The sequence below is a fragment of the Lingula anatina genome, chromosome 1 (genome assembly GCF_051362555.1).
Source record: "Lingula anatina isolate TDL-2025a chromosome 1, LinAna3.0, whole genome shotgun sequence".
NCBI lineage: Eukaryota > Metazoa > Brachiopoda > Lingulata > Lingulida > Lingulidae > Lingula > Lingula anatina.
In genome coordinates this window covers 6,964,375-6,987,365 of record NC_141767.1, presented here as the reverse complement: position 1 = coordinate 6,987,365, position 22,991 = coordinate 6,964,375, and the positions used below count along the sequence as shown (strand labels likewise).

At 36.4% G+C, this 22,991-nt stretch overlaps 3 protein-coding genes across 13 annotated transcripts in view; 2 read left to right on the top strand and 1 right to left on the bottom strand.

Moving 5' to 3' along the window:
• The window catches only part of LOC106174330 (NAD(+) hydrolase SARM1), a 28,373-nt gene extending 14,737 nt beyond the window's left edge, over window positions 1–13,636 (bottom strand). Inside the window, exons 1-2 of one of the 10 annotated variants that reach the window (XM_013555856.2) lie at window positions 8,113–8,203; window positions 7,841–7,929 (exon numbers count right to left, since the gene is read on the bottom strand). Coding sequence is in view for 4 of the 10 variants with exons in the window: in XM_013555843.2 (XP_013411297.2) it covers window positions 11,356–11,546 (191 nt within the window). In the remaining 6 variants the exon portion in view is untranslated. The other 9 variants (XM_087001966.1, XM_013555843.2, XM_013555853.2 and 6 more) reach the window with 9 other exon arrangements.
• Window positions 8,344–18,113, top strand: LOC106174313 (riboflavin-binding protein). 2 transcript variants are annotated; one of them, XM_087001970.1, is made up of 5 exons: window positions 8,344–8,538; window positions 14,113–14,168; window positions 14,483–16,134; window positions 16,535–16,775; window positions 17,362–18,113. In XM_087001970.1, the coding sequence occupies exons 1-3, from the start codon at window positions 8,442–8,444 to the stop codon at window positions 14,603–14,605; spliced, it is 276 nt and encodes a 91-aa protein (XP_086858096.1). In that variant the 5' UTR covers window positions 8,344–8,441; the 3' UTR covers window positions 14,606–16,134; window positions 16,535–16,775; window positions 17,362–18,113. The 2 variants fall into 2 exon arrangements, with proteins under 2 accessions (XP_086858096.1, XP_013411269.2); XM_013555815.2 differs by lacking the exons at window positions 8,344–8,538; window positions 14,113–14,168 and having other exon boundaries at window positions 15,678–16,134.
• Window positions 18,114–18,365: 252 nt separating this feature from the next.
• LOC106174312 (riboflavin-binding protein) lies at window positions 18,366–21,296 on the top strand. The gene is made up of 3 exons (XM_013555812.3): window positions 18,366–18,787; window positions 19,018–19,258; window positions 20,813–21,296. The coding sequence occupies exons 1-3, from the start codon at window positions 18,525–18,527 to the stop codon at window positions 21,011–21,013; spliced, it is 705 nt and encodes a 234-aa protein (XP_013411266.2). The 5' UTR covers window positions 18,366–18,524; the 3' UTR covers window positions 21,014–21,296.
• Window positions 21,297–22,991: the final 1,695 nt, after the last annotated feature.

Sequence of the window (22,991 nt, the reverse complement as noted above, 5' to 3'; positions counted from 1 at the left end):
ACTTGCTTAACAAATCATGTTGTTTTCATCTTGTTAGTAAGAAATCTCAGCAAAATTAAATAAATCAATAGGTACAAATACCTGGAATGTTAAGCAGATTAATTAAATAGTGTTTACCCTATGATTTATTTTAAAGAACACCTTAATAAGCCCTAACTGCAGTCTGCCATTCCTTGACAAATAATACCTAAATACAAGGTGACAACCAAACATATTAAAGGGCAAACATCAAAGATGAACCCATACAAGAATAGTGCACATGCCTGCCAAACTAAAGGTCCCTTCAATCTACTCACTACATTAGGTCAAGGAAAAAGCATGCATACTGAATCATAATCTAACAATCACCAACAAAGCATCCGGCAGTAACTGAAATTATTGTGAAGTCTGTGAAAATCATTCTCAGATCTGTTCAAAGTAGATGATAAATTCATGTGTCTTTAATATTCATGTAACAACATTTCCTGGTTCATATCCTACTCCCAGCCACACACTTATGATGATTGATCCTCTGGGAGAAGCAGAAGTGCAACTTATGCAACAATTTTGATAGCACCATGCTATATTTCAATTGATAATATTCATTAAGCATCCTCTCCACAACATAATATATTGGATGTGAAAGCATTTCATATGATGTATGAATAGCATATACAAACTTATCTACACTGACATCTTACTATTTCTATTTAGCATTGACTAAAGGCTTTCCATGTTAGTTTTCAGAAAGAAGGGATAGGTCTGTGATTTTGATTCATAACTTCCATGAAACCAGAGAAAACCTCACATCAATCCAGAAGACAGGTAACAGATATCTACAGGACAGTTATCAAAACACAAAATACATGTATGGATTTCTCTCTGACAGTATGTTTATGAAACTTAAAACCTTCAGCATACAAGTAATCCATGTTTTTTCTCCCCTACCTGCTTACTGTTTTCTAATGAATCCTTGTTGCAGTGATCCAGCGGACTCTTATCGTCAGTCTGCTCTTTGCATGGTATGCAGAAAATTAAGAGATTATTTTTGGTAACACTCCAAATAGATAATTTGCCCTTCAGCAGGGGAAGGGCTCAGGTGTAGTGTAGCTCCCTCTAGAACACTGAAGAACAGCTTATACTCATGATTTACCTGGAACTCTGCTGATTATAATGAAACCTATGCTTCAGAATATGGCAAATGAAATCCTAACATTATAATGCTAAAGGTCAATTTCCTCTTCTTAGCAACCTGAAGCCAGATGACAATCAATACTGTGAGAAATGGAGAGTTTATCACAGCCATGTCTGTATTTTGCTCCACTGGTTTAAATGCACTATTGACACAATGGTGGGCCAAGTATTAATTAGGTCACTAATTGACTTGTACCTGTTACAAACCGTGTACATAATTCATTTTCTTTTCCTAAGGGTTTAATGGCAGGAGAAAAATGAACTGAGTCTTTGTGACATTCTACATTAATAAAGAAATGTTAATGAGATGAAGACAATACATAGTTTCACTTCTTTTATCCATTCAAAATTTTCTTAATTATTAACTTAAATTGCTGATGGCCTAAACTTTAATGCATATAAAGAATTTAAAATTAAAGCATACATCTCAGGCCTATCTCACTACCAGACTCGGCACTGAATGATCCTGAATTCACCGGTAGATCAAACCACACTACCCGTTTTCAAGGTGTGTATCAGTACGCGCTTCGAAGTATCAGACGTGACACCGCTCTTGCCTAGTATGCCATGTGATAGCGATGATTCTGAGAGGGGTTGTAAAGTAGTGCATCTCATCTCAAAATTTGTCCCGGGTAATGATACTGTGAAAAGCTTACTGATGCACACCTTGAAAACGGGTACTAGTAGTGTGGTCCGATCTGCCAGTGAATTCGGGATCATTTGGTGAGTCTGGTAGTTGGGTAGGCCTGCATCTGCTAGTTGAAATGAGTTGTTCAAAATAATGAGGAGAACAACAAATGAATGAAAAAATTGTTTGTATTCACCATGTTTAATTTGAAAAATTCTTTTAATGAAAAAAGTTTCATGGATTGCATGCTCTACCTCAATCCAGACTTTTGCCTTCTTAATTTCATTAAAGACATGGATTTGTTTCTCCCCGTCACTGAATGAGATAAATCTCTCAACACAAAGTACAAGGGGAATTGCATCCATGACATAAAATACAAACTTACCAAATCCGTTGAAAATATTTTTCTCAAACACAGGGTTAAAGACTATTGTGCTTTTAGTTAAGGAGGAAGAACTTCCTTGATGTTTCTTCTATAAATTGGCCACAGAGATGATGAAACATTAAAATGTGAAAGTTTGTTATTTAAAAGCACAAGCATTACACTACATTACGTAACAGATTAAATGGTGCTTAAATGAGAATGGAAATCCAGTACCATAACTGCAAACCCAACAGAAAAAAATTACTAGTAAATCCTTGAAACCCAATTCAACTCATTTTTCTTATCCCACATACTCTGGAATGGCCTCTAAAAGACTAAGACTAAGACTTATGAATCCCTTCCTTACCTGCGTCCCTTGCAGCCCCGCCATGTTGATCTATTCAAAATGATCTCTTTTTTCTTTGACCTCTCAAACACAGCATCCCACCCTAAACTAGCCTAAAAAGGTTATCTATGTATTTGTGACTCACCTTGTACCAATGAAAGATTGCTCAATGGATTGGTGCCATTAATCTCAAAGGTAAATTCCAAAAATTTAGCACTCAGCCATTAATTTAAGGTAGCAACAGTTTAAAAAGCAGTGAAGAATATACCTGTACCAGCTTCCATATAACAACAAAAATATGCATGCTATAAGCAATACCTGCAGTCAAAGGTAGACTTCATTTATCTATTCTTAACTTTGAATATCAGCATTTTAAACTGATAGACATTTGCCATGTGAAATCAAGAAATGAACAAGCCCCTGTGGCCAAGATATCAATCAATGTCTACTGCCCAATGTTAATTATCTAAAATGCCTGTTATTAACTTTGGAATATATGTCTTTATCTTTATGTAATAAGACAACTCCTCCTCTGTGAAGAGGGCTTTATGGTCTTAAGGCTGATACATAATTTGTCATCTATGTACTACAAATGACATGCAATCCTGCTTTGAAATTAAATGGTTTCCTTCAGCATTTAAAAATTTACATCTAAAACTAGAGGATCAGAGAGGCGATACCGCCTCCAAATATTGTACCACCAGCTGGAGCAAACGCATTCGTATAGACCCCCACATACACAAAATAAGGGACACAGCCGCCAGTTTTGTGCTTGACAAGCTGTAAAAATGCAATCAACAAGAATTTTTAAACTATTGCAAAAAATATATATGGTACAATCAAATTTAAGTTCTTCGTAAGGTAGGTCAAGGGTCAATTTCAAGGTCACAGTAAATTGCCAGTATATGACTTCCTATTCAAGTTCAAGAGTAACTATGGACCTATCTCTGTCAAGTTTGAAGTTAAAAGAGAAAGAAATTAGCAGAGTTCAGTTCATGATAAAAAGTAGGTCAAAGGTCAATTTCAAGGTCACACTTAGATTGCCAGTATAGGACTTTCTATTCAACTTCAATAGTAACTATGGACCTATCTCAGCCAGTTTTGGAGATAAAAGGGAAGCAAAATTTGCAAAATTCAGTTCATGGTGAAAAGTAGGTCAAAGGTCAATTTCAAGGTCACATTTAGATTGCCAGTATATGACTTTCTATTCAAGTTCAATAGTAACTATGGACCTATCTCTGCCAGTTTTGGAGATAAAAGGGAAGAAAAGTTTGCAAAGTTCAGTTCATGGTGAAAAGTAGGTCAAAGGTCAATTTCAAGGTCACATTTAGATTGCCAGTATATGACTTCCTATTCAAGTTCAATAGTAACTATGGACCTTTCTCTGCCAGTTTTGGAGATAAAAGGGAAGCAAAATTTGCAAAGTTCAGTTTATGGTGAAAAGTAGGTCAAAGGTCAATTTTAAGGTCACATTTAGATTGCCAGTATATGACTTCCTATTCAAGTTCAATAGTAACTACGGACCTATCTCAGCCAGTTTTGGAGATAAAAGGAAAGCAAAATTTGCAAAATTCAGTTCATGGTGTAAAGTAGGTCAAAGGTCAATTTTAAGGTCACATTTAGATTGCCAGTATATGACTTCCTATTCAACTTCAATAGTAACTACAGACCTATCTCTGCCAGTTTTGGAGATAAAAGGGAAGAAAAATTTGCAAAGTTCAGTTTATGGTGAAAAGTAGGTCAAAGGTCAATTTTAAGGTCACATTTAGATTGCCAGTATATGACTTCCTATTCAAGTTCAAGAATAACTATGGACCTATCTCTGTCAAGTTTGAAGTTAAAAGAGAAAGAAATTAGCAGAGTTCAGTTCATGGTGAAAAGTAGGTCAAAGGTCAATTTCAAGGTCACATTTAGATTGCCAGTATATGACTTTCTATTCAAGTTCAATAGTAACTATGGACCTATCTCTGCCAGTTTTGGAGATAAAAGGGAAGAAAAGTTTGCAAAGTTCAGTTCATGGTGAAAAGTAGGTCAAAGGTCAATTTCAAGGTCACATTTAGATTGCCAGTATATGACTTCCTATTCAAGTTCAATAGTAACTATGGACCTTTCTCTGCCAGTTTTGGAGATAAAAGGGAAGCAAAATTTGCAAAGTTCAGTTTATGGTGAAAAGTAGGTCAAAGGTCAATTTTAAGGTCACATTTAGATTGCCAGTATATGACTTCCTATTCAAGTTCAATAGTAACTACGGACCTATCTCAGCCAGTTTTGGAGATAAAAGGAAAGCAAAATTTGCAAAATTCAGTTCATGGTGTAAAGTAGGTCAAAGGTCAATTTTAAGGTCACATTTAGATTGCCAGTATATGACTTCCTATTCAACTTCAATAGTAACTACAGACCTATCTCTGCCAGTTTTGGAGATAAAAGGGAAGAAAAATTTGCAAAGTTCAGTTTATGGTGAAAAGTAGGTCAAAGGTCAATTTTAAGGTCACATTTAGATTGCCAGTATATGACTTCCTATTCAAGTTCAATAGTAACTACGGACCTATCTCAGCCAGTTTTGGAGATAAAAGGAAAGCAAAATTTGCAAAATTCAGTTCATGGTGAAAAGTAGGTCAAAGGTCAATTTTAATGTCACATATAGATTGCCAGTATATGACTTCCTATTCAAGTTCAATAGTAACTACGGACATATCTCTGCCAGTTTTGGAGATAAAAGGAAAGCAAAATTTGCAAAATTCAGTTCATGGTGTAAAGTAGGTCAAAGGTCAATTTAAAGGTCACATTTAGATTGCCAGTATATGACTTCCTATTCAAGTTCAATAGTAACTATGGACCTATCTCTGCCAGTTTTGGAGATAAAAGGGAAGAAAAATTTGCAAAGTTCAGTTCATGGTGAAAAGTAGGTCAAAGGTCAATTTCAAGGTCATAGTAAGATTGCCAGTATATGACTTCCTATTCAACTTCAATAGTTACTATGGACCTATCTCTGCCAGTTTTGGAGATATAAGGGACTAGATGTTATAATTTTGGAGTTACCATAATGTGCCTTAAATTTCGTACAGAAAAAATTAATTAAAATAAAGAAAATGTCATTTTGGTCAAAATTCTTGAAATAGGAGGTGCTCTGAAGTTTCAGAAGTTCAAATTTGATGAAATAATGTCATTTTTGAACACAAGTTGTCTGCTTTGCCAAGCCTTATGTTTTATTTTTCCAGAGTTCAAAATTTATTATCCATTACCGTACTGCACATTTTGCTTTTACCACCAATATGTACTTTTTGATACAGCGTAACTCGAAAACCGTATGGAATACAAAAAAACCGAGACCACCTCCAGTGTTGGGCTTTACATGCTCTACAAAATGCAAAAAAGAATGGGTCTCTAGCATTAACGGTTCCCGAATTAGAGACAGTTTTCAGTTTCGGTATCTTATGGCCGCTACTCCCGTGAAAATGCACCGATTGACCCCAAATTCATGGAGATGAAAGATGACCTGAAGGGTAACACTTTCCAATAATATTATTGGTTAAGTCTGTGTGGTGTCTGAATAACAGGGCAAAAAAAATTTTTTTCGTAAAAAATTTCATTTTTTTGAAAATTTTGGCCCATTTGACCTTGAAGTAGAGGTCAAAGGTCAAATCCAAGGGTATATTTGAAATCTACACATATGACTTTTGGAAAGCCGTCTATAGAAATTTTTCCCATAACTCCTTCCGTAGGGTAGATAATTAGCATTTAATTTTGCCATTTTTAGACAAGGGTGCATTGCAATGAGTGCCACACCCAGACCCCAATACCGACAAAGCCCAAATTTTACGTGGAACGAGTTGAGATTATAGGTGACCTAAATCCATGAGATGGGTACGGGGGCCCTTACCGTCTAGGAGGAGAAGCGGTAACGGTAGCCGTCCGGCGGAGCCAACGGAGCCGGCGGAGCCGGCGGAGCCGGCGGAACGATCCGGACGGGACCGAAACCATGTGTACCGCCAGCGCTAACGCTGGTGGTACAATAACTAAACAAGACATAGCCTATCTTAAAACACTTTTGTTGTAAAATATGCAAAAGTTATTCAGTTTCACCATTCAATTGGGCTATTGCCTAATATCTGTTAGCATTTTCAAAACCTGATATAAGGTAGTATAAATTTAAAACCATAACCAAAATGCAGTAAAACAAATAAATCTCCTAAGCTTATTGAAAGTATTGGTTAACATGTTTACTGAAGAAAATACAGAAAAAAAGATTTTATAATTGTTAAACTATTTTATTTTCATTCAACACATAATATTTAATATTCCCATGTATCTGTGGGATAAAATATCAAAACACATATCAAATATTCAACATAAATCTCCAGCCTCACTGCTTCATCAGACTAACATGTATCTAACGACAAAAGCACCTCAACACCATGAAAAATATTTGACAACACCTCAACATGCTCTTTCCTTAATCATTTCTGTTAACAACTGGCAATAATATCTCCTTACTGATATCATGTATCTATACTTACAGTTTATTTGCAATAACCTGTCCCATTGACAGGCATGCCATCCAGACTATATCACTCTGTATTATGGTGTACTTGCACAAGCAGAAAATATATCGATTCGTTTGCCTACATAGAATGGGCTAGGAGCAAAGTCAATACATAGATTATGTTAAAGATACTGCTATGGATTTTTTTGGACACCAGACACTGACATCAGTTTAATCTATAAATATGCATAGAGTACCAGATAATACACCACCTGCAATTGTTTCACTGACATTCACAATTAATAAAAGCCACGATGGTCAAAATGATTATGACCGATGCCTATACCAAAATATTATGTGGGAATTTAATTTGAAAAGTTTGTATTTTCTTATGTTGTTGAAAATAAATGATTTTTTTAAAAATAAGCAAGAAACACACATAAATGTGTCTCGAAATCACGTCATTAGTCATTATGTCAGCGTGGTGAAACTGAAAATAATGACTTGAATAGCATGATTGAATGGTTTTATAATTTAACAATAACAGTGTTGAATATATAAACCATATCATAATATATATATAAACCATATCATTTCTAAATATAATCTATGCATAACATAATTACTTGTCATATTACCTAATTATCTGTCATTTACCTAGGCAAGCTTGGCCTGGCTAAACATTGTTTAACCTAAACTTTGATTCACTTATATATTTCTGGCGGTTCATATAATTACAACCTTCTCAACTACAATGTAAATGCAATAACATGAAACCTAGCTGGCAGAATAGTGTTCAACCATGGAAGAACTATCATGGTTAATTATAACGTTTTTAAAACATACCCAAGTCGCCTGAAAGAATTCGGCCGCCCTTTTCCACGTGCTCAAACACAGTCCAATTTCAGGAAAACTCACAAAGCCACTGCCAATAACTGGAAACAGTACCGTATACAAGTATTAGTAAGGTAAGTTACCTAGCTGTGACCGCTGAAACACGGGGTGATTGTGGACGACTTTTAAAACGCCGCTCGTTTCACCTAAATCGCCTGGTTATAGGTACAGATCACTTGAAGGAAAATACGATTTGTGATAGAAAGGAATAAAAAATTCTATACCCTGTGGTTTCCCTTTACTTGTAGCTGCTCTGCGACAAATTGTTGTCAGTCAAATCTTCCGCCTTCCTGGTGCACTTACAGCATGCTCGACCGCTTGACCTATTTATTTTGGGTTACTTGACATATTTTTGAAAAGGGGGGAGGCGTGCATATTTTCACAAAATCAGCAGTATTAATATCTCTCCTCTGAGGGTTCAAAAACTCAAAATTATTTAAACAACTTATTCGAGCTCACTCACACATATCTGCCTACTTTGTATAATCTCGATAAGATGAAAGGGCAGTGAAGGTATGAAAACCCACACACCTACTAATTGAACTATTCCAACATGGCGCAGGGCAAGCTGAAGACGAAAGTACAGTTGCCTGCAGGAACACGAGGAAAACAAAAACATCACAAGAAATCTGGCGTTCTGAAGAAGGGGTGTAAGTATTATCTGTACACCGACAGTATATGGGGTTCCGTAAACACCACCTGAAAGCTTCGTTTGAATAAGTAACCATCTAAACATTCAACACGTGTTCAATATAGGTATATCAGAAAAATTTTCAAACTGATCAGAAAATTAAAATACTTATACCATCTGAAAGGTAATGCAAAAACCGGATGAAATCATTTGGAATTTTTTAAATATTCCTACAAGCAACAAAGATATTGAAGTTTTTTAACTGCAAAAATCCACCAAAAGTGTCCACACTTCTCAGCTCAAAACCTGTGCCCACTGACCAGCAGTGATCACTCAGGCGCAGCAGAGCACCCTGTGTGTCTTTGTGTGCTCAGCCTATTGTCTGGCTCACATAGCCTGTGACTAATCAGGGCAGAGCTATTTCCCTGTGGTAATTTTCACATCATGTAATATTGCGGATTAAATTAACTATACTTCGCAACCTTCAAATTTCATGATTTTTCTACATAATATAGCAAATTTCATAAACTTTGCTGGATATAAATTTCAAAAAGATGATACCAGCACTTACCTGAAATTTTTTAGCATTTTGTAGAGGCAAAACTTAAAACAAGCAGAACCGAAACTTGTCAAAGACTGCAACATGGGAAAATCATGTGACCGGATTTTACTCTTTGATTTACAACTTATTTAGTTAATGGCTTGTATTAGTTTTTTTACGCAGCGCTAAAAGAGAGATTTAAAAAAGGGGTTCCATAGGCGAACTGTCAGCAGGCCGACTTCAGTTTAACACTTCACTGCCCGTGGACAGTTACGCAGTAGCGCCCCTAGCGGATTGTGATCTACCTATTCAATAGCAAGTTAAAACACGGTATCACTAACAGTCCCATTTACTTGAAGGGAGAGGAGAAGGGAGCTAGTAAAATATGACATATCCTGTTAGTTATTACTTTTAAATAAGGGCATGCGACCTAATCTCACCAGAGGAATTTATACACTAAATTGCATTGATTGTAGTTTTTTTTTTAATTTATTATTTGTGGCTCTATATTTAGACCATCTCTTCTTTTATTATTATACATTTATAATTATTATGTGATAAAAAAATTTTGTTTATATTCCAGTATGAGAAGTTATTACAATAATTTAAGGTCAAATTTTGTATCATAAATTAAGTACACATAGGCCCGTTATTAATAGTCATTGTTAGACTTTGTTGTTAATGTGTACTAGCTCTCAGACCTACCCAACTACCAGACTTGGCACCGATTGATCCTGAATTCACCGGTAGATCAGACCACACTACCCATTTTCAAGGTGTGTGTCAGATCGCATTACACAGTATCATACCCTGAACAAATTTTGAGTGGTGATGTAATGCTTTTCAACCCTGCTGAGAATCGTCACTATCACATCGCGTACTAGGCATAAGCGATGTCGCGTCTGATATTGTGTAATGCGATCTGACATACACCTTGAAAATGGGTTGTGTGGTGTGATCTACCGGTGAATTCAGGATCAATCGGTGCCGAGTCTGGTAGTTGGGTAGGCCCGACTCTGAGAATGTGGTAATGATTTTCTCTGGAAACGATCGAATCTAAAAAATGATCATGAAAATGCAGTTAGTGTTAACATTTGAATGCAAGAATCAGATTGAAATTTGGCTGTATTGAGAAGTGTAGAAGGAGTAATAAAAATCCATATTATGGGGTGTTCTCTCATTGTAATTTTCTGAAACCAGATTGTTGATTTCACAAGCTGAAAATTTTTTAATACAAAAGATAAAGATCACACATTTAAAGTTCACACTTGAAGACATGATTGTATATTGCTGATGTAAGGCTACTATTACATAAAACTTACTTAAAAATGATTCCTGAAGACTTAATGAAGTGCCAAACTACATTGTACCTGGCAATAGTGGTTGTTCATTAGGATGGAAGTGTGCAGAAAAAAAAGAAAGGAAATATGTAAGGCTATGTAAGCTTTGGATAAAAAAATTGTTCAACCTAATGTGGAGTTACTTAAGCTGAACAGTAATAGAATAGTATTTAATCATTAATCCCCATTTCTTATAAACATGATTTAATAATGCCTTAATTTGTTTAAAACAAAGTGTATTTTTTAAGGAATCCATTGGTCAACTTACCTTCAGTGAAATATTACACTTTCTTTTTCTTATAGAGAATTTTAATTATCCTGCTAATAAATGATAAATTTTGTATGGGTTCTTTGTATTCATCATTTACTTTCTTGCTGGCATCTCTTTCCTCAGTTACTTAGTCTCGTTTATTGATATGCGTGCTCGATCTCGATTTTCTCATTTATATGTGGCAGACATACAAAAATTAAACATCAGTCATTGTTAATGTCAAAGTGATTAAATGGCATACAGAATAGGTTGCATTTTTTATCCAAATGAACTAATGATCAATAACTTTGAATTAAGATTTTTATGATGAAATAAGATGCAGTGATCAAAATGTTTTTTCAATTGTTTTCTATATATTTTCATGAAGTGATAGAAAAAAAATTGAAAATTATACATTTTGATAGTTTTATCACACCATTTCATTTACTGTTCCCTTTGTGTAATTTGATTTATCTGCATGTTATATTCCTTTCAAAATGTCTGCATCATGTATGTAATGTGGGTTTAAGGACAACTTTTTTCCCATAGTTATTATTTCAATACATCGATATATAGTTTCATGTAAATAATATTAATAGTATGATTTTGATGTATGATCTCTACTTCTGTGCCCAAAGTTTGAACTATCTCCTAGAGTCATGGGCTTATATACCCAGCTGGTTAAGTGTATTGCCCAACACTCACCTTGAATTGTCATCATCATTTAAGAATACTTCTGAATCACCGTGTTCATCTCGGTTCTCATCAGCTAAGTCCAACCAATCGTAAATATCTAGGTCATCAGCCGAATCCCAGTCACTATCTAATGCTTTCTGCAGATCATGCTTAAAGTTCTTGTACTCCAGATCCAAAGACCTACATGCTTTGGAGGCCATTTTCCGTCCTACTTGGTTTAGGTTTGCAATGAAAAAAAAAGGCCTATTCAAGAGTACGTGCTCTTTAAACTGAAGCTGCTGTTTTGACTTGCCTTCTGTGACCTTCCCAGTGTCTGTAAATTGAACCTTTGCTGAGTATAAATCTCTTGGTTTCCAAATAAAGTAGTGTATTATCCACTTCTAAACCACTGCTAATGCTTGTGCCGCATATTAGAAATTTATTCCCAGGGTTTATTTACTCAGAATTCTTATTTTCGTGCCCTTTTCAGACTAAAAAAGAAGCACCTCCGTCTGGGATTTATCCTATTTATATTACGCTGTTTTGTCTGCTGTCCAATACTTTATATAAAAGTTATCTCTCTCAATGAGAAAAAACTATGAAAGTATCCTTCTTATCTTAGTGTGAAAACAGTCCCATGCTGTGTTTTTATGTCCACATACAGAAGCAGGTGGAGAACTGCAACCAGTTTTCCTGGATTATCTCACTTGTTAAGCTGGCAAGCACCTTGCCTTGATCAATTGATCAGACACACATGGACAGTAGATGTATTCTTAGACTTCAATATGCTGCAGACAGCAACATTTAAAGGCTGCCTGAACAAACTATAAGAAACAATCTGACAATACTGCCCCAGGAGAAGGCAGCCAATTAAGCCGTAACTTGTAACCCGCTGTTGAGTATTTTTTAATTCAACATCCTGGAAGCAGACAGTGCCTGGCTGCTCAGTAACCTGTGCTCCAAAGTCCTTCACATGCACATCACTCACTGACAGACACAAAATGGATTCCAAATTATGTATGGAAATAAAAGATTAATGCCATTAAGCTGCGTTGATGAAATATGAGATGTATACGTATATTTTCTGATAGCAGGGTAGTGAGAAATCTTTTGACAATAAAGAAGAGGTTTGTTGTGCCTTTGTAGTCAGAATCTTGCAGAATGGTACATGTATTGTGCACAATATCAGACAAATGTGTTTATTTCATGTGAGCATCCCATTATTGATTTAGATTCTGTTGTCAACCTGACTATAATGCACTGAGCACCTTTGATTAATTATTTTATTGCATGAAGCATATTTTCCAATTTGAAATGATAATACTTTCATTTCTTGTGTTTTATGAAGCAGAACACACCTGGCGGAAATTAAATTTTTTGTACATTTCTTTGTTAGATGTAGGTTATATGCTGCCAGCTGCTTTAGACCTTGTATTATGATGGACTGTTCATTGTGTTAACTCATTGGGGCACAGTAACCATGAATTAACCCACTTTGTGCTATCTGTCATGCATTATAGTTAAAGGCATAGAAGGTAAAACTTTTTTATCTAAGATTGTTTTGTTTAACCATTACTGTAATTTTCATGCTCTAAAACATTCAGACTCCATTGCATTGAATGGTAAAGAATATTGAATTTTGAAATTTCCCATTGGACATAGGGGGAGAGGGATATATGCTCATGGAATATTTCACACAAATAATTCCGATTCAACACCTGCCTTTAACCAAATATGCATTTTACTGTGTGGAATTTTCTTGCCTTCTTTACAGATTGGTATTAGTAAGTCTTCTCAAGCATTTTCCTCACTTTGGCCTCTGGTTTGTAATATACGATCAGATGTCTTTGAAGCTGTTAAGTGTATTGTGGTTTCATGAGGCACCTGCTTATATAAAGTATGCACTACCCCCTCCCTAATCAACGATTATATTGTGTAATTCTGGTCTTTCTGAAATGAGGCAGATCACGCAAATATTTAGCTTTGCTATGAAATATTATCATAATGAAAAGGATGGCATTCTATAGAACATAACTGCGCAATGCATGAACCACACGAAAAAAAAACAAAAAAACATCCTCCCCTCTCTCTCTCTCTTTCTCTGTCATGAATTTTTAACTTTTACAGTTATAAGAGGTTTGGTGATAATTACCTTGTCAAATAATTTCTTCTCTTTTGTCGTGGTATGCTAAATACAGTGATAGTCACCTTATTTTGTGACATTCGTTCATTTCTTGGCAGTTGTTTCGCTAACGCTTAGCTTGAGGTATCACCCAGTTCCTTACTGAACTCGCAGGTATCTGCAACACTGATATATGCCAAATGCTTCAGTGACAGGAACCAAATCCTGAAGCTATTGTGGGGATGCTTGTTATTAATATATATTATCCAGCATTAAGGACAAAAAAGTTAATTTTCTAGAAGTAGAAGTCCATGCTGAAAATTTATTGATTCTTTTTGTATTTAGTTCCATCTATTATCTTTGAACTGCACTGGGAATTTATTAACTTGAATGTGTCTATGTTAAGAACATAATGGAACACCTGGTGTGCATATTATCTGTGAACTATAAAAGAAAGCTGCTGGTGCTTGAAATGGGCTGCAGAGTACAGAGCAGCTAGGATATCTGAATGTTACCTAGTGAACAGTGCTATCTTTGCCTTTATTTTTTTTTTTAAAAAAGCTGGAATGTGTTTTTATTTAAGTGTCACATACTGTTTGTTAAGTATAACCATTATTGTTCATAAATATGAATTATGATATGTATTTTTTTTTTCTTTAACATAGGTATGAGCATAGCACCAAAAAAGGCAAGACATGTGCAGGCAGCAAAACTAAAAAAGGTTTGTGACCTGTTGATAGATATATGACTTATATATTTATGACAGATAGTGCACAGTTTTGTCTCTGTAGTGAATATGAGTAGAAATCTCATAAATCTTTAAAAAGAATCAATTGGATGTTAATGTGTGAATGAATGCATGTGGCCTTGAAGTTGGAGGAGAAAGGTTGTGATTCTTGATTCAGACGTAGTACAACTACCACAATGTAGTTGAAGTAGTTTTGATGTATTAATAAGTGGGTGTTACCATGTAGGTTGAAATAAAGATTCACTTTTTAATCAATGATTAACCAACTTGCCCTTCATTTTTTCCAGAGTCTTGAAAAAGAAATAAAAAAAGGCATCGAGCAGGAGGTTGCTGTGGCAGCAGGAAATGTTGAACCCAAACGATTCAACGTTGTTAATACAAAAACAGCTGCCTCATCTAGCAAGAAATAAAGACAATTCATTGGGAACTGTGTTAGACATTTTGACTGCATAATATACTCAACCGAGAATAGAAATTAGTCAAAAACAACTTAATGTTTGACATATCAGAAGTCAGACAAAACAAATTTTATCAGGAGTAACAGACAGCAGCAAGGGGATTTGTTTGCTATATAATTACCATAAGCCAAGGATAGGCCACTGAGGGTGGCTGAAACAGATAAAACATTTGCATTTCATTATATGTATACAGTTCAAGGACCATACATGTCTATTTACACAGACAGGATTTGATATTGTGGGACATGACATGAGATAACAAAATGAGCAATCACAGTATTTCAATGTATGATCACAATTTTTTTTTTTTGTCAACATTTAAATTATGAACTTATTTATTACTATCAGAATTATCAAAAATTTAGATTAAAGGTTTAACAAAAAAAGTATTAATAAAAATATATTTTATGAATTTCTAATAGTTGATGCTTTTGTGCTTAAGACAACAGACAGTTAAGTTTTGTTCAATAATATAATTATTTGAATTTGACATGTGCTTTCTGCTATTTATGTCTCTCCTCATATTATGTCATTTATCAAATTTTTCTGTCACTTTTGAGTTGTGACACATTTCACTGGCCAATCCAGAATATTAACAAGTGGGGAAGGGAAAGGGCTTGTTAAGGGGATGTTTTAGTAGAGTGTTAAGGGCATCTGAACAGTCTTTTGTCTTGTTTAGTAACAGTCCATAAATGTGCTTTATGAAGGGAGGGTCGCCTTTTGCCCTATTCCCTACCCAGTAAATCAACCTTTGTTGATTTAGCTCAATTTCCACCTTTTATTAAATCTAAACAATGTAGTTGAAGTGCGCAAATCTGTTATTTTACTTTGTGTGTGTGAAACATACACATACAATTTATTGTCATCTTCAGCTAGAAGCTTTCAAACTGTGAGTCACCTAATGGAATTTCGGGGTCCAAGATGATAATAACTAGTAAAAATGCTAGGACTTATGGGTCCTAGTATAACATGATTTCCTGTAAGCTGTTTGAAAAAAGTCGCTGTGCATGGCTTTATCATCTCATTTTCATTTCATTTGATTGATTTTACATCCATACGGTAGGAGTATTTCAAAATACATTAAAGAAGGTCACATTGAGCCTCGATTTAACTTTCGTCTTTTTGTTAAGGGTTGTTAACAAAGCGTGGTAGGTACATCTGTAAGTAGTCAACTGTACCGTACGTGCACGTGTTTATGAGTACTAGTGGCCAACGAGAGGTGATATCATGTATTTTACACAGTTGTGTTTTATCCTGTCTGTCAGCACTGTTGTGAAATCGGCGTTCGAACGTAAAAACGAATGTTTACCTGGAAATAATCATAAAAGGACCCCTGGGCCCGAGGAGGGGACGTTCGGGGCATGCCATGAGTACAAGAATAACTCGTGCTGTACTGCGGCGTTTACGCAAACACTCTCTTCCTCACCCATTGTCAAGGTGGAAGACACGTACTGGAATAGGTGTGGGAATTTAAGCCGCAGGTAAGTCGCTCCTACTCTCTTTTAGTTTTTACAGAATTATCTGGGAGGCTTTAATCGATTTGGAAATACTAAAAGCTGAAAAGGGACTCTGGTAGAGTAAAACTTCCCAACCCTTAGTCGTTGCACGGGCCACCTAATTAATGTATGTTGATCCTAGGCCCGGTATATTCATATAGTATTATTCCATTTACAGCTTTTAGGACAAACATGCAGTTAACATGTAGGTCTAGCTTAAAACACGAAACACGTGATTACAGGTGTTAAACCAATATCCATATGACGTGAATTAAAGATGTGTGTAGGGTCATCGAATCCCAGAAAGCCGACAACTGCACACCAGTAATGCCCTGCATAACAATAATAATTATATAACTGAAGAGTTATTTCTTGTCATTTTCAGTTGTGAGCAATACAAGCTGTCAGTTGAATGTTTTTACCGGTGCTCCCCTAATGCCATCTACTGGAAGAACCCAGACCACCCCTCTGCAGCTTTGCACGTGCCTGTGTGTGCCGCCGACTGCGATGCATGGTTTGAAGCTTGCAAAGATGACTTGACCTGCGCAACCAACTGGCTAACCGACTGGAATTTCACTAAACCAGGAGAAAACCACTGTAAAATGCCTTGCAAATCATTTACAGAGGTAGATATTTCACCAATGAAACAAAAACATCGAATTGCGATATATATTCTTGCAACAGGGGGAAAAAGTCCTAGTATAATATGATTTATCATTTAACATCAACACTCCCCTGCGGTTAATAAAAACTGCAGAAGTAACTTTATTGTTAGACTATTCAAAACACTACATGCATTAGCATATTTATAAAGTAAGCGTAATTTTTTAACGTAACGTGGCGCAAGCACAACTATTGACAGTCACACAACAGATACAAAGAGACAAGACGTAGATTTGGCCTTGTCCCTAACCCGCGCCCGGTCACGATGACATGGTTGTGAACAGAGATCACGGTGACTTGTTCGCAAACATTTTCTGACTGCAGTCAGAGGACAGTCCGTCCGTTGAGGTTACTGTGACTCTTTATAAATGTCTGGTATGCCAATGTATATTAAGATATGGCTTCTAGTTACATGCAGAAATATTTATCACAACAATAGCAAAAACGTTTGTTGCGCACAAATAATCGTGACATACCTGTAGATTTGATATAGGCCTATGAAAGCCATCAAAATTTTTAAATATATTTATTATTTCATATTTTCTCCAGATTTACAAGGATGGCAAAGGTTTGTGCGAGAAAATGTGGGGCTCAACATTCCTCTATGAAGGAAACGCTGATAAATGTATAAAACTCCAGTGGAGCGCAGGAGACAACCCAAATAATGCAGCAGTGGAGAAAATATTCGCTTCGACCTCTGGAGGATGGAGCACTGTCATGAAAACTGCTTTTGCTGATTTGATTCTCATTAGCTGCGCGGTTGCAATTTCGTCCTTTTTTTAATTTTTCTAAGAGATCATTTGTTTAGGATATAGGCCTACTTATTCCTCAGGAAGTAGTCCTTGTATCAGCCGGCGTTTGGTTTTCACCTAAAACGAACAATTAACCAACAGCCCGTAGTGCATATTTAACAAAATTGATTTGTTGGCGCACTTACTCTATGTATTATTGTATGATTTGCTTACTTTTCGATTGTGTTTTTTAATTCTTGGAAAAAGCATTATATTATCATATTTTCTGCTTTGAATTGTCATTGAAGAAGGAGATTGTTTCGAATTGGACCTTAAAGCACGCCAAATGTTCGTAGTAGATAGTTTATATATCACTTGCAAATTTTGCATAAATCGCAGCTGCTTGAATCTCATTATTACTTGTTTTAACGTTAAAATGCAGCAAAGGCGGTAATGCGTACTTATCGTTATGAGACGGAATATATTTAATTCCATTTGAACTGTTATAGCACATGACGATTTCACTTTTGGTAGCTTGTTGTGCTCGAAATATTAAAACTTTTTACAATATTTTTCTGTGTTTCTCAACATTGTTAATTTGAAGTTTTATCATTAAATAAAGGAGCTTGTTTGGGTGCATTCCAAAAGACCAAAAGTCAAGGTGATGAAACCCCAGGTAAAAACTGCGACCACCGTCCACTGATGATCGCGCCATGTAAATGTCAGCACGACGCAATAAGATTATAAACACAAACAAAGTAATCATCCGAGTAAACAAAATAACTAGGGTCTAGAAGAAATCTTAACAAACCCTCATGCTTACAAACGTGATTCGTTACGTCAATAGTTTTGTAACATTGAACCCTGATCCCCCGGTATTAGGGGTACGGGTATATATATTAGGCCGCTGAGAAATACTTGCATCAGATCTTCAGAGCACGAGAATTGGACAGATCATCCTGAAACAAAAGTCTCTGAAACATGTCAAGCATTAAGTATTTCTGCGTTTTAGCAGTCATGGCCGCTGCGGCCCAACTGTCGTCGGCAACTTTTCAACGTAGGGACGAGTGTTTGGCCGGTGTGAATCACAAAAGCAGACCTGGCCCAGAACCATATCTTCGAGCGTGCCGCGCCTACAGAAACAGCGCCTGCTGCACGCCCCAATTTACACGACAGCTAGCTGCCTCACCGATCACAAAAGTAGGAGACACTAACTGGAACCTTTGTGGACAGCTGAGCGCTAGGTGAGTAAATCGTTAAGCACTGTCTTCATTTACTGATTAAGAGGGTGCTTCAAGGCATAAAAACGGTAATTTGGAAACGAAGATTACAAATATAAATTGGTTATGTACATGTATTTTGAAAAGATAACTTTTAATGTACACTGGTCAAAAAGTGGAGTGAGAGGTCCCCTTTCTCTCCATATAAAATTTTCTGAAGTTTTATGAAGCAATGCTCTTCCATTTTCCTTCAGATGCGAACGGCATATGGTGGCCACAGAGTGCTTCTATCGCTGCTCTCCCAACATTGTACACTGGGCAAGCCCAAATTATCCCGCCGCTACGGTTCGTGTCCCTATCTGTGCCTCGGACTGCGACGAATGGTTTGATGCCTGTAAAGATGATTTCACGTGCGCCGAAAATTGGCTAACTGATTGGAACTTCACAAAGTCTGGGGAAAAGCAGTGCAAAGGACCCTGTAAAACATTCGCTGAGGTAGGTTAGTGACGCAGTGCGACACTGAGAGCAACAAGAGAATGGTCATTTATTTGTTGTAAGTGGCACAAAAGAAAAAAAAGATTTATACTTATCATCAGTTAGGGTGCATTCCCATAGATTTTAGATCGATCTATCCCCGTGGGGAGTCTCACTAGATTACTGTCAGATAACCCGGCTTAAATGTCCGTCCTGCCTACTACAAGCTGTAAGGGGGTAATTAACTTTCGTGCCCGCTCGGCTGACAGCTATTTAGCGTGAACCCCCAGGGAGTTAGGTCGATCTAGTTTGGATCGATCTAATCTCTGGGAATGGGGTCTTAGAGAGAGGTAGTACAAAATATTTACTTTATTCGAACTCCAATTATATTCCTATATAACTATAGACTTCAAATCATCTTATTCTGGAGTAATGTGTTAATATGAATTAAAAAGTCAATCATACATGTATATTTTGCTATCACCCATCTGTTCTAGTTCGTTCCTTATCTTTATCATAACAGTATTGTACTCGTTTGATCTAGGGTGTTCCACATATTTATTTATTCGACATGATGAGATCCCAGTTTCAAACCAAATGCACCCTCGTTATCAATTATTTCTTTACATATACTGATTGCTTCCGAAGAGGGAGTGGTTCTGAAGGTCGCGACCCTAGTTCTTTTTAATAGTGCTTATATAATGTATGTCAATAAACCACCCATCTATGGCGATCAAAGATTAAAATTTCTTGTTATAAATGAAACTCCGTTCCCAACGACTGAAATTAGATCGGTGTCATGAGATCTTTATTTATTTTTAACGTGTCGAGAACAAAGCGAAAAAAAAGCAAATTAAAAGTGAAAAACGGTCGATTTGTCGGTGTTGATATTCTACTTGGACATATTTTAGAAATGTTTTGGACAGTTTTTCTTTGATGGCTAATGCTCCCCGTGCATTCAAAACAGTTTGTCGAAATGCATATCAGTTTTTGAACATCGCCCCGAAACTGTATTAACATTCCCTCCGAGATCTCTCATGATCATACAGTATACGAAATTGATGAATAAGACCGATACAATAATTTTATAACAGACTACTAGGTGACCATGTGGTCAGAGAAAAGTTATTGCCCTGATTCTTTTCACATACGATTTCTTTAATTTCTGGACAACTGCAGTCTGTTTCTGTTAAATGATGGTGTAAAAATTAGCAAAGTGGTACGTAGTGAACTGAGCTTGAATTTACCATAAATCTTCGGCGTGTTTTTTTTACTCCAACTGCACAAAAAGCACCGTCAATCAGTATTTCTAAGAGGCTACCGTTCAAACCTCAAAACGCTTATTTGGCCAACTGCAAGTTTTTTTGGTTTTTTTTGTATTACTTATTTGGCAGCCTAAGAAATGAACTTTTGAGTCAAAAATTTTTACATTGCATGAAAGCATGCATTTACCATGTAGCAACTGCATAAGCATAAAGTGAAGTTTCATTAAATTATGTTCGCTCTACCTATCTCTCTCATATGGAATGTCTTTTCTAATTTTAAACAAATCATTTATGATTTTTTGTCCTTCAGACATACAAAGACGGCAGGGGCCTGTGCCAAAAAATGTGGGCGCTATCACTCGACTACTCCACGGACTCCAACCGCTGTATGAAGCTGAAGTGGGACGGGAGGCAAGGAAACCCCAACAACGACGCCGTTCAGAGAATATTCCAGTCCACCGGGTATTTCAGGAGGGTTATGGATTCCATCTATGGCTTGTTTGGCGCTTGATTGATGGCATTTCATTTTGAACTTAACTGAATTGTTCTATCAAAAATAACAACAATGACGAAAATGGTCATCTAATATTAGACAGTATTCTATTAAAAATAACGTCAATGATGAAAATGGACATCTTAATATACAAACATAGAGGCTAGATCTGGACTAACCACCGTTACCAGATCAATGCTCCCTGTCAAACGATAGGGCTTGTTACATCTTGACATGGAATATATTGTTACATGCATTTTTACTTGTGGAAAATAAAATAATTTCCAATATTTTCTTTACATTATAATTTTTGTTCTATTTTTATTGTTGGTTATTAACTTCGAGACTGTTGTCGGGTTTCTCCGCGTTTCCTATACTGTCGATCCGAGCTTACTGGACACCACACTTCGTCAAGGGCCATTTTTGTTACAGCAGGCCCGTAGCCAGCAATTTCAAAAGGGGGGTTCTTTTTCTGAAAAAGTTGGCCTTTTTCCATAAAAACTTCATTGCCTAGATCAAATTTTACCCAGAGTGGACCTTTTCCTAGCAAAAGGGGCGGTTCTTTCGAACCCCCCGAACCCCCCCCCCCCCCCCCCCCCCCCGGCTACGAGCCTGTACAATATTTGATATCAATAATAATTTGCTACCAATTTTCGCTGTTAGAAGGATCCTAGTTCATCTTGTGTAGGCACGAAGCTATTGTAGAAAAACACAAAGAATCTTTATAAAACGAAATTAATTTTTTAAAATCTAATCATACTGAGTCAATCTAATCGCTTCTTTCTCAGTTTGAATATATTATTATCTAATTAAACTAGGAGAGCATCCAATGAGAGGGAAAATGGACAAGTAACAGAGATCGTAGCCTACGTAGATAAGGTTTGAACTAGTATTAGGCCTGTTCTTAGTATAGGCCTACAGGGATTTGTTCGCGGATGAGCTTCGTCTGCGTTAAGACAATTCTGAGTAGGCTTTATCTTCTGAAAAGTCTCCATAGGTTTCCTACCATAAACAAATTAATCTCCATAGGTCCTGCCCTAAACACAAATAATGAGTAAATTTATAAACAGGCCATAATTATGTTTCTACCTTCATTTATAAAAAATGTAACCACTGTAACCCCTGCGCAACTGTTTTTAAGCCATGTTTCAGAAGCACACCAAGGGCTTATATAGAGGCACACATTCCCTTGATCTCTGGCTAAAGGAAAACCAAACACACTGTAATGAACCTTTTCATGCATATGGGATGAATGTCCAAAACTTATATAATTTTAGTACGCTTAAATTAAGCGTTGGCTCGAAATAGGACAATTTGTTTTCGACTTACTTAACGGATAACGCAATCTAAAGTTCGAGTCAGATTTACGTAAGGTCGAGCAAAGAAAACCCCAAGTCCACATAATGGCCTGTTTCGATTTATTCGTCGACGCTCGGCATCTACCGGACATATTGTGAGGCTCCGGCTCTACCGATCTCTTTCTCTCCTCCTACTCGTCTCCTCTCTCCCTCGGATCTCTATTCCTATCGCTAATATATTTATTTCTTATCTATGTTCGATGCACGCAAACTTTAATTACTTATATAATTGTATAATTAATTTCTTTACCTAGGCCTTACACAAAGAGGCCACCAAATTACTCAGGAACTAATGGACCACAACACGTTACATCGTATGACCTTATAAGATATCTTTATGTCGGACACGACATATTCCTTCCATTTTTTCCAGAAGAAAAAAAAATTTTTTCCATTACTCATGTTGGAGTCATTCACTCTAAATAACAATATATACAATATTTATTGAGGAGATCGGGAGAGCCGGAGCGCGGAGACGGACGTGGTTTCGCTTGAAGTAAGCGTAAGTCTACTAAAATTATATAAGTTTAGGACATTCGTCCCATATGTATGAATAGGTTCATTACAACACACTCTGTTTGCACAATATATAGACATTGTACCATTTTGTCAAAGCTACTTTAGTTTAATTCCGAAAA

What these genes read in the sequence shown, in the direction of transcription:
- LOC106174312 (XM_013555812.3), top strand. Translation starts at nt 18,525, where the DNA reads ATGTCAAGCATTAAGTATTTCTGCGTTTTAGCAGTCATGGCCGCTGCG. An exon ending in TGTGGACAGCTGAGCGCTAG is followed by an intron (nt 18,788 to 19,017) that starts GTGAGTAAATCG and finishes ATTTTCCTTCAG; the next exon opens with ATGCGAACGGCATATGGTGG. An exon ending in CCTGTAAAACATTCGCTGAG is followed by an intron (nt 19,259 to 20,812) that starts GTAGGTTAGTGA and finishes TTTGTCCTTCAG; the next exon opens with ACATACAAAGACGGCAGGGG.
- LOC106174313 (XM_013555815.2), top strand. Translation starts at nt 15,881, where the DNA reads ATGTATTTTACACAGTTGTGTTTTATCCTGTCTGTCAGCACTGTTGTG. An exon ending in TGTGGGAATTTAAGCCGCAG is followed by an intron (nt 16,135 to 16,534) that starts GTAAGTCGCTCC and finishes TGTCATTTTCAG; the next exon opens with TTGTGAGCAATACAAGCTGT. An exon ending in CTTGCAAATCATTTACAGAG is followed by an intron (nt 16,776 to 17,361) that starts GTAGATATTTCA and finishes TATTTTCTCCAG; the next exon opens with ATTTACAAGGATGGCAAAGG.